At 41.1% G+C, this 15879-nt stretch overlaps 1 protein-coding gene across 1 annotated transcript in view; it reads right to left on the bottom strand.

Annotated features, from left to right (window-relative positions):
- The window catches only part of fam98a (family with sequence similarity 98 member A), a 34945-nt gene extending 20652 nt beyond the window's left edge, over positions 1 to 14293 (bottom strand). The window contains exons 1-4 of the mRNA XM_069930939.1: positions 14135 to 14293; positions 4634 to 4782; positions 2775 to 2909; positions 1264 to 1445 (exon numbers count right to left, since the gene is read on the bottom strand). Coding sequence (XP_069787040.1) covers positions 1264 to 1445; positions 2775 to 2909; positions 4634 to 4782; positions 14135 to 14256 — 588 coding nt within the window. The 5' untranslated portion in view covers positions 14257 to 14293. The remainder of the gene's footprint in view (positions 1 to 1263; positions 1446 to 2774; positions 2910 to 4633; positions 4783 to 14134) is intronic.
- Positions 14294 to 15879: the final 1586 nt, after the last annotated feature.

Below are 15879 nucleotides of genomic sequence, written 5' to 3'. Positions count from 1 at the left end.
AAGAGTTAGAAATCCAAACCACGTCTCTCTGTTGAAATTGGAAAGTAAAAGGGTATAATCATGTCAGAAAAATTGCAAGAAATTTGGCAATTCTCTATGAAAACAAAACTTAACAAATGTTTATTATATTTGAGAAGCCCAATGTCTAAAACAATGGGAATTTCATTTGTAGCCTACAATGTCTCCCAGACATAAATGAGCACCGTACTGAGATACAGAAATTATGCACCCTTGTGGATAGATGCCCGAGAAAAGGTACAATGCAGTGTCAGTCAATAATATGTTGGAATCTAGAACTTCAGCTTGCCAAATTTATTAGTTAGGAACATAGGAAGTAGGCCTCTGCTCCGCCATTCAATAAGATCATGGCTGATCTAATTTATGACCTAAAATTAAGCGTAGCCACTAAGCTTTGGAAAAAAAAAATGCCTGCATTCCCTCTTGAAAGTGAAATTTAAAAAAAAATAATGTCTCCTCAATTGTTTAACATGACAAGTAGTTATTAATAGAAAACCTTGGGAAAGTAGGAACTTGAATCAAAATACACCTCATAAAGAAAAACCCAGCAGCAGCAGCTATTCCAGTTTCCAGCTCAAAAGGTGCAACCAAACTAACCTGGTGAGTTAGAAGAATGAGGTAAGATTTGTTAGAGGTACACAAATCATGATGGGTTTAGATAGAGAAATGCAGTCCGAGGTTCGGCGAGATACAAACCAGAGGCCGTGGGTTAAGGGTGAAGGGGGAGGTTTAGGGGTAACAATAGGGGGAATTTCTTCAGAGAGTAGTTGGAATATGGAATGAGTTGCCAGGTGAAGTGATGAGTGCAGGCTCAATTTTAACATTTAAGAAAAATTTGGACAGGTGGATGGATAGGAAGGGTATGGGGGGGATATAGACTGGGGGGGGGGGGGGGGGTCAGTGGTTCTCAACCTTTTTTTTCTCTACTTACATACCACCTTAAGTAATCCCTTATTAACCAGAGTGCCTATGGTATCCTGTGCCATAGGTGTTCTGTGGTTACTAATGGATGATTAAGGTGGTATGCGAGTGTGGATAAAGGTGGAGAACCACTGGAATAAGGAGAATAATAGTTCGGCAAATAATAGAAGGGCTAAAGAGCCTGTTTCTGCACTGGTAATGTTTTACAGTTCTGCATTTCCTTAGTGAAATTCCTAGAGTTTTTAAAGACAATTCATTTGAATCGTTCAACTGAATGGATCAAGTTTTAAATTGTGCTGATTTGAATGATTATATTTTCTGTACCTTTTTCTCAATCCCACTGAAGAACTGGAACATGGTGATATTATCTGGGGGCTTGGACATACCCAGAGTTATGCATATGGTTTTCAACTCCACAAAGGTTTGGCTCATCTTATCGGGTTCTTTCTTTGGTGGGTTGTGGACATAAAGCATCCGAGAAGATTCCAGCTCAGAGATCAGGTAAGCTAAGTGGGGGGAAAAAAAGTGAAGAGATATTTGAACTTAACTAATTCATTCCTACAAGTTCATGAAGTTGCTGTCTGTCCATTGTTGAAATAGAGTTTATGAGAGCATCAACTCCTTTCAATCTTGAAAACCATATAACCATATAACCTTTTACAGTACAGAAACAGGTCAGTTTGGCCCTACTAGACCATGCTGAACATCTTCTCCCACCTAGTCCCACTGACCCACATTTGGCCTATGATCCTCCCCACCTCTCCCATCCATATACCTATCCAACCTTTCCTTGAATACCAACATCAATCTTGCATCTACCAACACTATCGGAAGTCCATTCCATACTCCCACCATGAAGAAATTTCCCCTGATGTTTCCCTTAATCTTTTCCCCTTTTACTATATGATCTCAATAAAAGGCATTTTTCCCTTCCAGCCTAATTCCATCCCTAATTAACAGCGAAATGGGTGCACGTCTGGACTTCAACAATCTTTGTTTCAAGCTTGTTATTCATAGATGTTGAGGCCAGGTATAATTAGGCTTGCCAATAGCACTATGCTGTGTAGATCTTGTGCAATTGCTCAGTAAAATGAGGTGCAAGACTCTCCTTCCATCCAATACCCTACAGGTCATCTAGGCCAAGTGGTCGAACCCGTTTAGCCTCCCGATCAGGGTCACGTGAAGCCATGGATTGCAGATGGTGGATAGTTTTTTTTTTAAAACAAGCAGATTCTACAAATTTGAATTTATAGTGTAAAACTAAAAACGCTGGGTAGACGAATCTGCTGATCAATGGCCAGGGTTATCCATCCAGTATGGACACTGCAAATGAAGAAGGCAACAGGAAACCACTTCAATATTTTTTCCCCTAATCATGAACTCAACATTGACCATGGTCTCAGCTCAAAGACGGAGCCTTCACCAAAAGAGAATAGGGGAGGCAACAACTACCATTTGGAAGGTCAGAGATCATGACAGATGGAGAGACATGATTGCCCACATCGAATGGCAAGGCACCCGAATAAATGAATAGCACTATAAATGCAGGACTTTCGGCTCTGAAGGAAAAGTTGTGTGGAGTGTCACACAATCTTCTTGTAGGAGGAACAGGAGCTGAACCAGGAGTCTCTAGGATAGCCATAACCTGTTAGAAAGGTATCATTATCTAATTTACATGGAAGGTTAATGGGGTGTAAATTGGGTGGCACAGACTCGTGGGCCGAAATGATCTGTTACCATGCTGCATGTCTAAATACAAATTTAAATTAATAAAAAAATCAAATTTAAGCTTGACAATATAGTCAAATATTACAACCATGTTTAATTTTACTTACTGAGCAGTAAAAGGCAATTATTTTTGTTGAGAAGACGTTTAGTGACGTCTCCAGTAGTTAGAAGAGAATAGGGGCAATGCATCTCAGCGAGCAAACCACTCATCTCCAGTTGGAATTCTTCAGCTTCCGTGGGACCTAGGAAGTTCAACAAGTTAAATCACAAAATCAGATTTTAAATGCTTTTCATTTATCCAAATATTACAGAGATTTACAGCATTTATTTCTTTTGTTCCAGTGCAAACAAGATCAGTTTCATGGTTGACAAAGGTTTTTACAGACAAAAAGGTAGCATTCTATTTAAGACACAGAGCCATTATATAATACTCCAATAATCAGACTTTATAGAATCAAATGGAAATAAGAAAATATTCTAAGAAATAAAATTATGTATCTGTCTTGGATTCACAACGTTGCTAACTCAGTGGTGAAGCTGGTAGAGTTGTTGCCTTAGAGATCCAGCTAAGCAGGTTTAATTCTGAACTCTGTTGAGAGTTTGAACATTCTCCCTCTGATTTCCTCTTGGTGTTTTGGTTTCCTCCACAAATCAAAAATGCGGTTGTTAAGTTAATTTGGCACTGTAAATTTCCCTTCATTGTACAGAAGAGTGGTAGAAACTGGAAAGTGGGGGAGGGGGGCAGAGGTGCTTGAAGAGAATAAAAATGGATGCTTGATAATCGACACTGACTCAATTGGCCTGTTTCCATTATGTGTGACTTTATGCCCATGTCTACTGATACCAGGATTATGCTTTAAATGTTGATTTAAATAATCAATTGATTTGCTGTAATTTTTATAGTTTATCAAGACACACAGGACTACAGGCTGTCCCTGGGCTAAAATGTCCAATTTACAAACAACTCCTACTTATGAACTGACAGGCTGGCCAGAAGTAGAATGTCATCAACTTCCAGTGTGAGCGTGGTTGAGTCACCATTGCAAGAGAGTGTACGATACTCTTGCATGATGCTTCCATATCTCAGCATCACAAGATAGCGTACCGCATATTGCAAGCACAGGAACAGATTTGAAATTGAAAAGTACAGATTCAAACTTCACACCTGTACACTACTGTATACTCTTGTATCATTCTGGTTTACAAATGACCTGTAAACCAACAGTTTGGTGACTCTTTACTGTCTCCTTGGGTTAAAGGCAGCTAGGAATGAACAGATGCTTCTTTGCAGCCGATTCCACCTCCATGCTTCACGTGGCAAAAATCCTAATACACCTGTACTGTATCAAATCTAGCAGGGGATTTAAGGCCATTTATGACGAGAAAAAGAAAAGCTCTGTAGAAACCTCCGTTGATGCCTACTTCAAGAAATTGACTCCAGCTCCAGTCGTAACCCACCCATCTCCAGAAGCAGAATCAAGCCCTGACTCTCCAACAGTAGCCATCTCTCCATCATCTTCTCCTACATCATCCAATTATGTACTGTATTATTAGGGTTAAGACGTTGTAGTGTATTTGGAAGTGTTTCTTAAGTGTTTTACATGCATAAAAAGGTAAAAATATATACTATATATGCTATATACTAGGATAAACATTTGACTGACGCTAACTAAGGACTGCATGTACTTGTTTCGGCTTGAATTTGAGTAGTTAAAGACAGACCTAGGTAACAGAACTTGTTTTTAATCTGGGGACTGTTTGGATTAAAGTAAATAAAAGCACAAGTGATCAATGAGTGAGCAATAAGGTTTTTCCAAGATATCTGATTACATTTGCATCACTTGCCCAGCAAGTCAGTATAAAATTACCACCAAATTACGTTCAAATATTGTGATTTTATGTGCAATCTGGATTAGTCATTAAGGGATACATCTTGCAATTATTTTAATGATAAGAAAATACTTACTAGTTGTTGCATTGACATTTTCTATCAATTTATAAAATGCCTTCAGTTCCATTACAAGCCAGGAACATAGTTTCGTATATTCCAGAGAAGCTGCTCCTTCAGCTGTTGCCAGGTCCAGAGCTCCATGATTCAGCAGTGGACCCTTATATCTGCAAAATGAATATAAAACTAAAATCATTGCATTTTTTTAATTCCCTATTTTGTGAACACATTTCTCTATACAAAAGGATTTCTAAATTCTCCAGTCAGGTCCTTTATAATAAAGCTACATTTACAGAATCCCAGAACAATATAAATTTGTGGAAATGCTTTGATTTCAAATGTTAATCCCACAGTGAAACAATTTATTTACTCCTCTATAATTGAAAAGCATCCCTTCAAAAAAAAAATGGACACCAAAGAAAAAAAATCACATCACAACTTTTCCTAAACACCGACTTCATTCACTAATATTTTTGTCTTTGTAGGAATACTTTGGTTTATAAATACAGTCTAATTCAGATTTAAGTTTGTTGGGATCAACTCACTCACATCTTAGAAAGGGCAATGAAATACATTCTCAGCAATGACCTTTCAAAGTGATTGTGACCCATTGGATTCTCTTTAACAATGCTTTCTGACCAGTATTGTGCTTTATTGCATACCTTCTGCATCTACAAGATCTTGCCTTTGTGTTCCCCACAACAAATTGTGCCTAAAAGTCAGAGTTATACAGTATATAAACTGATCCTTCAGCTCGTGACAGTGATCTTTTTTGCCTACCTGACATTAATTGGGCTCCTTTCCTTCTCTGCCTTGCCTAAATGTCTCAAATATAGTGATTATATCCAATCACATCCTCTATAAAACAAAAAACTTTCATTAAGCCCTCTAAAACTCCTCCTCCTATTAAATCTATGCCCTCTAGTTTTTTTTTTAAATTTTTTTATTTTTCACACCATAAATCACATTAGCCATGATATACACTATTTCTTTTTCACACATATACAGTGACTTTTTCTCCCCCACCCCCTCCCAAGCCACCCCCCCACCCCCCCCTCTCATCCATTTTAGGTATACAATCTAGGTTGCATTAAGCCAGTCAGACAATGTTGTCATTCAACAGAAATACACCAGAAATTCTACTGAGTCCATTCTTTTCTTTCCTTCTCCTTCCATCAACTTAGGTAATGTTTGTCCCCGGTAGGTTTTCGCTATTGTATTTAATGTAAGGCTCCTATACTTGTTCGAATATTTCAATATTATTTCTTAACCTATATGTTATTTTTTCTAATGGAATACATTTATTCATTTAAATTTAGTAGTTTCTTCCTTTTTAATTTGGTTATGTATTCCATTAATATTTAAAGACATATAGTTCAGCGTAGCCCTTTTATATTTTGTTTATCTTCTCTTTCCGTTTTTCCATCATTACCTTTCCTCCTTTTCCATTTCTGTTTTCTTATTTTCAACTCTTTATAAGACAACATTTCTACAACATCCAACATTTTCCTTATTCTCCTATTTCTATCTTATTTATCCCCAATCTCCCCTTCACCTCCTGAGTTGTCCTTTATCCCTTGTCGGACAACCACATCTCCCCTCTCCATTTGGATTTGCGAATCCACTCGCAAGCGTCAACTGATTTTGCAGTGACCGCTATTTCCCCCCACCCCGCCCCCCCCAGAAAAGATTTCACTTTTCATATGTCACAAAGGTCACTCTTTTAATTCCCTCCTTATTCTCTCTATTCCATTACCTTCCCTTATTAATTCTTGTCTATACTATCTATATTTTCCTCTAAGTACAGATACATTCATGTATGCTCATTGTCTCTATTCACTCTTATACCTCTTTACCCGCATACATATCAATCGTGATCATTTTTACTCTCATTACCCGTCTTCATCCCTCAGTCTATTTTTGTCTTTACCCACATACATATCAATCGTGATCATTTTTACTCTCATTACCCGTCTTCCTCCCTCAGTCTATTTTTGTAATTGTTCTGCAAATTTTCGTGCTTCTTCTGGATCCGAGAATAGTCTGTTTTGTTGTCCTGGAATAAATATTTTCAATACCGCAGGATGCTTTAGTATAAATTTATACCCTTTCTTCCATAAAATCGCCTTTGCTGTATTGAACTCTTTTCTCTTCTTTAGGAGTTCAAAACTTATATCTGGATAAATGAAGATTTTTTGCCCTTTATACTCCAGTGGTTTGTTGCCCTCTCTTACTTTTTCCATTGTTTTCTCCAGTACCTTTTCTCTTGTAGTATATCTTAGGAATTTTACTACAATAGATCTTGGTTTTTGTTGTGGTTGTGGTTTAGAGGCCAATACTCTATGTGCCCTTTCTATTTCCATTTCTTGCTGTAGTTCTGGACATCCTAGGGTCTTAGGGATCCACTCTTTTATAAACTCCCTCATATTCTTGCCTTCTTCATCTTCCTTAAGGCCCACTATCTTTATGTTATTTCTTCTGTTATGGTTTTCCATTGTATCTATTTTTTGAGCTAGTAGTTCTTGTGTCTCTTTAGTTTTTTTATTAGATTTCTCCAATTTCTTTTTTAAGTCTTCTACCTCCATTTCTGCTGCTACTGCCCGCTCTTCCATCTTGTCCATTTTCTTTCCCATTTCTGTTAAGGTCATCTCCATTTTATTTATTTTCTCTTCTGTGTTGTTTATTCTTTTTCTTAAATCCTTAAATTCCTGTTTGCCATTCTTTAAATGACTCCATGTATCCTTTAATAAGAGCAAGTATATCCTTTACCTTGCCTTTCTTTTCTTCTTCTATTTCCCTGTACTCTTCCTCTTCCTCTTCTTCTTCCTCTGGGTTGACCATCTGTTGTTTCTTTGGTGCCCTTTCCTCCTCTCCTTTCTTGTTTCTATTGTCTTCTGTGGTCTCTTCTTGCTGCAGGTGTTCTGCAGCTGTCGTTGCCGGCTGTGGAGATCGACTCCCCAGCTGGTCCCCCCTCCCGTCGGTGTGTTTTTTTTCATTCGCATCGCGCATGCGCGAAGTATCGCGCATGTGCGGTTGCGCACTTTTACTCGGCTCTGCGAGCCATTTTTGTAGTCCATTATTTACCGACCTGAGGGAGCGGGTTTCTCTCTCCGCAGCGGGCCTCTTCGGACAGGTAAGGCCTTCACCTTTTTCCTCCTTTGTCTTCTCTTCCTCTCTTCTTACCGTTGCTTTCGATTTTTCTTTTTTTGTCGCCATCTTCTTTCCACCTTTATACTCACTTTTCTGTAACTTTTATTTCTGTGCCTTTGTGTTTTCCTTTGTTTTTCCCGACTTTTCTGGAGAGGGCTGGAGTTCACCGTCCGGCCACTACTCCATGCCCTCTAGTTTTTGATACCCCTACCACAGGAAAAAAAGATTCTAACTATCCATTTACTCTTTTGTAATTTTATATTCCCCCAATCAGAACATTCAATCCCTGCCAATTAAAGTACTCCAAACTAGAGAATGCTCTGGGTCAATCTTCTCCACACTTTCTAATGGCCAGAACTACACACAATACTCTCAAGCATGATCCAAGCAGTGTTTTCTAAAGTTGCAATGCAACAGTTCAACTTTTATGATGCCAAGTCTCAACCTAAAGGAGTAACTGTCTCTTTGCCTCCAAATTTCATACAACATAGAACACTACAGCACTCTTCAGGCCCTCAGGCCCTCGATATTGTGCTGACCCATATATTCCTTAAAAATAGTACTAAACACTCCCTTCCTCATAACCCTCTATTTTTCTTCCATCTATATGTCTGTCTAAGAGTCCCTTAAATGCTGCCAATGTTTCAGCCTCCACCACCATCCCTGGCAAGGCCTTTTAGGCACCCACAACTCTCTGCATTAAAAATTAAAAACACCCCTGATGTCTCCTCTAAACTTCCCTCCCTTCACTTTGTACACATGCCCTCTGGTGTTTGTTATTCCTGCCCTGGAAAACAGGTGCTGGCCAACCATCCTATCTATACCTCTCATAATCTTGTAGACCTCTATTAAGTCTCCTCTCATCCTTCCATGCTCCAAAGAAAAAAGTCCCAGCTCTGCTAACCTTGCCTCATTAGACTTATTTTCCAATCCAGATTATCATCCTGGTAAATCTCTGCTCCTCTCCATAGCTTCCACATCCTTCCTATAATGAGGTGACCAGAACTAAACACAATACCCTTTGTGGTCTCACCAGAGATTTGTAGAGTTGCAACATGGCCTCTCTACTCTTGAACTCATTCCCCCATTAATGAAGCCCAGCATCCCAAGGGCCTTCTTAACCATCCTATCAATCTGTGTGGCGACCTTGAAGGATGTATGGATTTGGACTCCAAGCTCCCTCTGTTCATCCACACTCTTACATAACTGACCATTAACCCTGTATTCAGCCTTCTTATTTGTCCTTCCAAAATGCATCAACTCACAATCCTTGGTAACGCAGCCAACATCCCATCCCATGCCACTTTCTCCCTCCACCCATCAGGGAAAGGTTCAAGTGTATGAAACCATTGGCCAAAATGCTAAAGGACAGTTACCTCCCCAGAGCCATCAGGATGAATGAATTGCACAGCAGTCCTCTCATGCTTTGTATTAATTGATCTTTTTCATTGCAACTCCATGCTCCGTAATTTGTGCTTTTACCCTGCTTCTTTGTATGGCTGTATGAATGTTTAAAATTTACTTGCTAGACTGATCACAAAAGAACCCTTCTTCCTCTACCAGGTACAGAATAGGTATCCGTCACCTTTAGGGATTGGTTAATGCCAGTTAAGTGAATTTACCACTGTGTGATTGGCTAACAGCACCAATTTTAAACTTTGGTATATTTTTCCCAATTTATTCGTCCCGATATTTTGCTGGTTACTTGAGGCTGAAACTTGCTTAAATTTTGGATGAACTTGATGCTGATTTTCCCGCTTCCAACTGTTTATTTTTTTGCTTCAGATTCCGACATCTCTTGTGTCTTATCCCAACTTTTACATGCTATGCCCCAAACTCTGAAGGCCTTCTTCACCACCCTATTTATTTGCATTGCTAAATATGAGTCTTCTTGAATCCAAGGTTACTTCATCCATCAACATTACTTAGATGTTACTTACCATTTACTACATACCTACCAGCACTGTCTTGCACTTCCATCTGCCAATTCTACACCCACTTTCCATCTGATCTATACCCTGCTGCAGCCCTTCCTCATTACATATAGCACCGCAAATGTTCACACCAACATACATTTTCAAGTCATCTACAAGCTTACTAATCATACCACCAACATTCACAATTAAGTTGTTAATATACAATCACAGATAAAGATCCCCTGCATCAATTCCTGAGGTACATCACAGACTTTTGATGAGAAACGTATCCTTCCATCATCACTTTCTTTTTTCTATTATCAAGCTAATAATGGCTCCAATAAGCCAGCTCCTCTTGGATCCATGTGCCTTAAACTTTTTGATACAGCTCCCTTGCAGAATCTTGTTAAATGCCTTACCAAAGTCTATTTGGACAACATCTACCATCCTGTCTTCATCAATCTCCTATGTTACCTCCTCAAAAAAAAAATCCATCAAAAATACATTAGATGATCAATGGAATGCAATTCATACCTTTTCTTGGAATGCAATAATTAATAGTCTTTTGTGACTATTTATAAATGTCTGCTCTTCAGATCTAAACTTCAGCAATCCAAAGGAACAGATTTAGCTTTCAGTTAAATATTTGATCTTTATTTACCTTCCACCCTCTCATGGATTTGTTTCCTCTATTGGCATGCACTCTTGCTCCAAGGGCAAATGACTTTCCCTGCTTCTTCATTTTCTTAAAACCAGTTACATTTTTAAAGCTCAGATGAAGTAGCATTGACTGAAAATATGAATTCCGTTTCATAAAGTCATAGAGCACAAAATAATTGTGTCCATCTAACATCCATCTATTCATTTCCACTTTCTATCCTTCAGCCTATGCCATGGCCTTTCAGGTGCACATCCAAATATTGCTCAAATATAGTGAGAATACCTGTCAAGAATACTTGCCTCCAACAATATCAAGCAGCTGGAATGAAAATATTGTTTTTTTACAAATCTCCTCAATCGCCTGTCCTTTACCATAAACTGAGGTGTTCTGGTTATAAACATCTGAATCAAGGTAAAAGGTTTTACACCAGCCAGTCTACCTATACCTTTCCTAATTAAGCAAATCTCATTCAGGAGACCCCTCCATCTCCTGTACTTTGAGGAAAATAAATCCAGCCTCTCCTCATATCTGAAACCACTCTCTTCACATTGGTGAATCTCCTCTGTAACCTTTCTAAAGTAACCACATCCTTTCTAAGGTGATCTGAACTACACATAGCCATAGTCTAATTAATGTTTGTATGGTTGTAACATAATCTTCTGCCCTTGCACTCTATGCCCAGCTAATGAACGACTGTCCTATATGCCTTCTTAACCACCTTATCTACTTGTGCTGCTACTTTCCGTGATCCTTATACATTTGTACCAAGATCCGTCTGCTCCTCAGTACGTTTCCATTTCTTCAATGGATCATTTCACATATTTCAGAATTAACATATTTGTTATTGATCTGTTTATTGTACTTACATTGACTCAAGCTAGTCCCAGCAACTTGTTTCAATCTTTCCTGCACCTTCTCTAGCTTGATTTGACCATATCCCAAGTACAACATGCAGAGGCACCCAAATTCTTGTCTTGCTGCAGTCACACACACATGCAAGATATATCAACAATACCAGAAATTAAACTACTATAATCAAACCCTTCCTAACAGTATGGCAATGAGAACATTATTCCTGGTACAGTCTAACTGCATCTTATACAGCATTTTCAATGACGAGAGATAGTCACTTTCCAATATGAGACTGACTCAAGGCTGTGCATTTGTTTTATGGGCAGTTTTATCATTCTGGTTTAATAGTACAGGTGCGGTATATATTAATTCAGCACCTTTAACAGAGTTAAATCTCCAAGTTGCTTCACAGGAATGGAATATCAACATCATGCCAATAAAGCTTGGCTAAAAAGAGGTTTCAAGGAGAATTTCATTAAAAAGAGAAGATTTTTATTTTACAGAGTGAATTTTACAGCTGCCACTTGTAATGCAGAGGAAGTCAGAAGACAGAATTGGAACATAGACACATCACAGAATGAAGCCAAAGCCAATATAGCTCAGTAAGCACAAGGTCAATGGACAAACAAACCAGTGTGGGTCAGGATATCCTCAAGGGTTTTTGTATAACCTCTAGTTAATGAAAGATGGAAAACATTACGAGGGGATGAACCACCAGATTTCCAAATTTGTCAGGAATTCAAATAGAAAAGTAATTTTTAAATACATTCATGTTCAAAGAGATCCAAGTGTCCTGAACTCTATTTAATTAAAGCCAACATGATCATACAAAAAAACATTTGGGAAGACAAATTTGCCTTTTAGTGAAAGTAGGATTTGACAATAGCACAAAAAGGTGTCTTATGCAAATATATGGCATCTTGGTAAAATTTTTAGAATTATGAACCATTTTAGTTTCAAAATCTAAAAAAAATGAAAATGCAAGAGGGAGAGAACAAATTTTCATTAGACTGGTTCCAAGGATGGTTGCCACACACAAGATAATTTAGATCAGTGGTTCTCAAACTTTTTTTTACCCCCCACTTACATATCATTTTAAGTAATCCCTGACTAACCACAGGACCTATGGCATAGGATGTCTTAGGACCAGTACTGTGGTTAGTCAGGGATTACTTAAAGTGGTATGTGAGTGGGGGAAAAAAAGTTGAGATGGTTCTCAAACATTTTTACCCCCACTCACATATCACTAAGTAATCCCTGACTAACCACAGGGACTATGACATAGGATGTCTTAGGACCAGTACTGTGGTTAGTCAGGGATTACTTAAAGTGGTATGTGAGTGTGGGGGAAAAAAGGTTGAGATGGTTCTCAAACATTTTTACCCCCACTCACATATCACTAAGTAATCCCTGACTAACCACAGGGACTATGACATAGGATGTCTTAGGACCAGTACTGTGGTTAGTCAGGGATTACTTAAAGTGGTATGTGAGTGTGGGGGAAAAAAGGTTGAGATGGTTCTCAAACTTTTTTACCCCCACTCACATATCACTTTAAGTAATCCCTGACTAACCACAGGGCCTATGGCATAGGATGTCTTAGGACCAGTACTGTGGTTAGTCAGGGATTATTTAAAGTGGTATGCGAGTGGGGAAAAAAGGTTGAGAGCCACTGATCTCGTGTCTGGAAGAATGGCTTTGATGGGTTGGATACAGGGAGGATGTTTCCCTGGCGAAGCAGCATAGAACCAGGCATGACATGTCTCAGAATGAAGGCTTTTGTCATTTACAACAGAGATGCAGAGAAATGTTTTGCAATAAACACTGGCAAATCTTTGGAATTTTCTACCCTGGAACTGTGCAGCAAGCCTAAAGTATCAAGCGACCTACTCCTATTAGGAAGCTGTCGTACAGGTCGGATGGGAAGGCAGGACAATGTGACGAATGGTCAACTTTGACTGTGCGGAAACCCGACCGTGAGTTTTAGCAGCAAATAGGGCAGGGCATTGGGACAGTGGGCGATATAATGGATGGGAGTCTTTCGAGATTCCATTTCTTTCTTTCTTTCGCGGACGAAGATTTATGGAGGGGGTAAAAGTCCACGTCAGCTGCAGGCTCGATTGTGGCTGACAAGTCCGATGCGGGACAGGCAGACATGGTTGCAGCGGTTGCCGGGGAAAATTGGTTGGTTGGGGTTGGGTGTTGGGTTTTTCCTCCTTTGTCTTTTGTCAGTGAGGTGGGCTCTGCGGTCTTCTTCAAAGGAGGTTGCTGTCCGCCGAACTGTGAGGCGCCAAGATGCACGGTTTGAGGCGATATCAGCCCACTGGTGGTGGTCAATGTGGCAGGCAATAAAGACAGTGAAACACAACACAACTTATTTTCATCTGCCATTGGCAGAAATTGCTTCAAGCACCTCTTACAGTCAGAGGAAGAAAATCAAGAGATTTTCAGGATCAAATATGGAGATAATGGGATGCCAAGGCTCATCACATCCTACCTGCTCTGCATTAGACAAAGTACAAGTAGGTAATAACTTCCAATGCATCGCTGGTGACATGATAAACTCAATAGGATCGCACTGTCTCCTCAAATCCACACCTGACTGGGGGCAAAAAGTCAGGCCCTCGTCGAAGGGAAAGATGGGCCACAATGACGGACAGAACCTTCAACAGGTCAAAGCGCCAGGCCCTGCCCCAAAGGCCCACGAACCACGGGCAGCGAAGGCAGAATAAAGCTGGCCGGCCTGTTGAGTGGGACCGAGGGGCGGCCCCGGGCCTGCTGCCGCCTCCAGCCCAGGCCCACCCAGCGGGAAACGGAGGCGTCCGGTCCAGGCAGCCGGCGCCCAGGCCCAGGCCCAGGCCCTCTCCGGTACGAGCCGCACCCCCCCCCCCCCCCCCCCCGCGACCGGCCGTCCCCCGGACCCCCAGGGCGAATACGTACCCTAGGTCCTCCAGCGAATCAAGGATGTCGCCGTCCATGGCGCGGCCGGGACTGAGGCCGCCGCCCGGTACCGGACTCCCCTGCGCTCCTCCGCCGCCCGCTGCTTTCTGCTTGGTTGGCATGTCCGGGGACCTCGCGGCGGGCGGGCGGGCGGGCCACGCCACTGCCTGTTTCTCCCGCGAAACGTTCACCCCACCTGCAGATTTTTAAACTCCTTTAAAAATAGTCATGAAGATAATTCAGACCTTAGACAACGGTCTGAATAGAATTAATAGTGCCGGCACGAGCCTCGTCCTCGAAGGTCCCCAATCACGTGGTGGGGGTGGGGCGCTTGCCTCGTTAGCCCAATGGAGGGAGTGCGAAGGTCCCCAATCACGTGGTGGGGCGCTTGCCCCGTTATCCCAATGGAGGGAGCGCGAAGGTCCCCAATCACGTGGTGGGGCGCTTGCCCCGTTATCCCAATGGAGGGAGGAAGGAAGGAAGGGTCGAGCTTCAGTCAACTTTATGGGTCATTGTGACTAATAAGGGCCGCGCACTGGGCTTTGGAGGATTAACTGTAGTTCTAGAGCTTGAGCCCCTTGGGACCCCCCCTCCCCTCACCCCACCCCACCCAGCCGTGGTCATCTTGGACTGAGCAACTCCGGCCACTGGACTGTGCACTAGAGAAGATAGGGTAGAGAGATAGGATGAAGGGCTCCTCCTGGCTGCCGGGTCACCGGTGGTGTTCCGCAGGGGCCGCCTCATTTTCATTGTACCGTGCGCGCGCTGGATGACTCAGATTCTGGATTAAACGGTTTCGCGGCTGAGCTCGCAGGCGGGGTGGAGGAGCCGGAAGTGCTGAAGAAACCGAGAGGTTGCGGACAGGCTTGGGCGGTGCGGGAGAGAAACGGTCAATGGGATACCAGGTGGAGAGGTTGTGCATCTCGGGAGAAGAAACGAGTTATTTGGACGGGGAGAACGTTGGGTATTAGGACGAACCTGTATAGACATGTTTCAAGTCAGATCTTGCCAGAGCACTTTTACATTAGTCCTCTTGCATTCAAGTTGTCTTGCAATAAAGGCCACTGTTACATTTGCCTTTCCAGCTGTTCATTGAAAAACCATAGAACATTATAGCAGAGAAACAGGCCCTTCAGCACATCTAGTCTGTGGCAAATTATTTATTCCACTTAGTCACATTGAACTATAGACGTCCATACACCTAGCATCTGTGTACCTATCCAAGCTATTAAATGTCTAAATTAAACTGGCAATTTGTTTCACACCCTTCCCACCTGAGTGCAAAAGTTCCCCCTAATGTTCTATTTCACATTTCACTTCTCACCCTTACCCTGCATCCTCTAGTTCTCGTCTCGCCCAACCTCAGTGGGAAAAAAAGCATGTTTGCACATGCCATATTGCATACCTCAATCAAATCTCTGACAGTCCAGGAAATAAAATCTTAACCTACTCCCCATTTCCCCCCCCCCCCCCCAGCAACATCCTTATAAATTTTCTCTGCACTCTTTCATTCTTTACTGATTTACCATGATTCCTGTAGGTTGGTGACAAAAACTGCACATAATACTCCAAATTTGGCTTCACTAATATTTTATTCAACTACAACAGAACATTCCAACTGCTGTTCTCAATACTTTGCTTTATGAAGTGGCAAAAGGTCTCATTATCATCCTATCCACCTTTGATGCCACTTTCAAGTTTATTATCATTTGACTGTACATTTTACTACCAGACCAAATTATGTT

This window comes from Narcine bancroftii, chromosome 4, assembly GCF_036971445.1.
Source record: "Narcine bancroftii isolate sNarBan1 chromosome 4, sNarBan1.hap1, whole genome shotgun sequence".
Classification (NCBI taxonomy): Eukaryota; Metazoa; Chordata; class Chondrichthyes; order Torpediniformes; family Narcinidae; genus Narcine; species Narcine bancroftii.
This window is presented reverse-complemented; position numbering and strand designations above follow the sequence as displayed.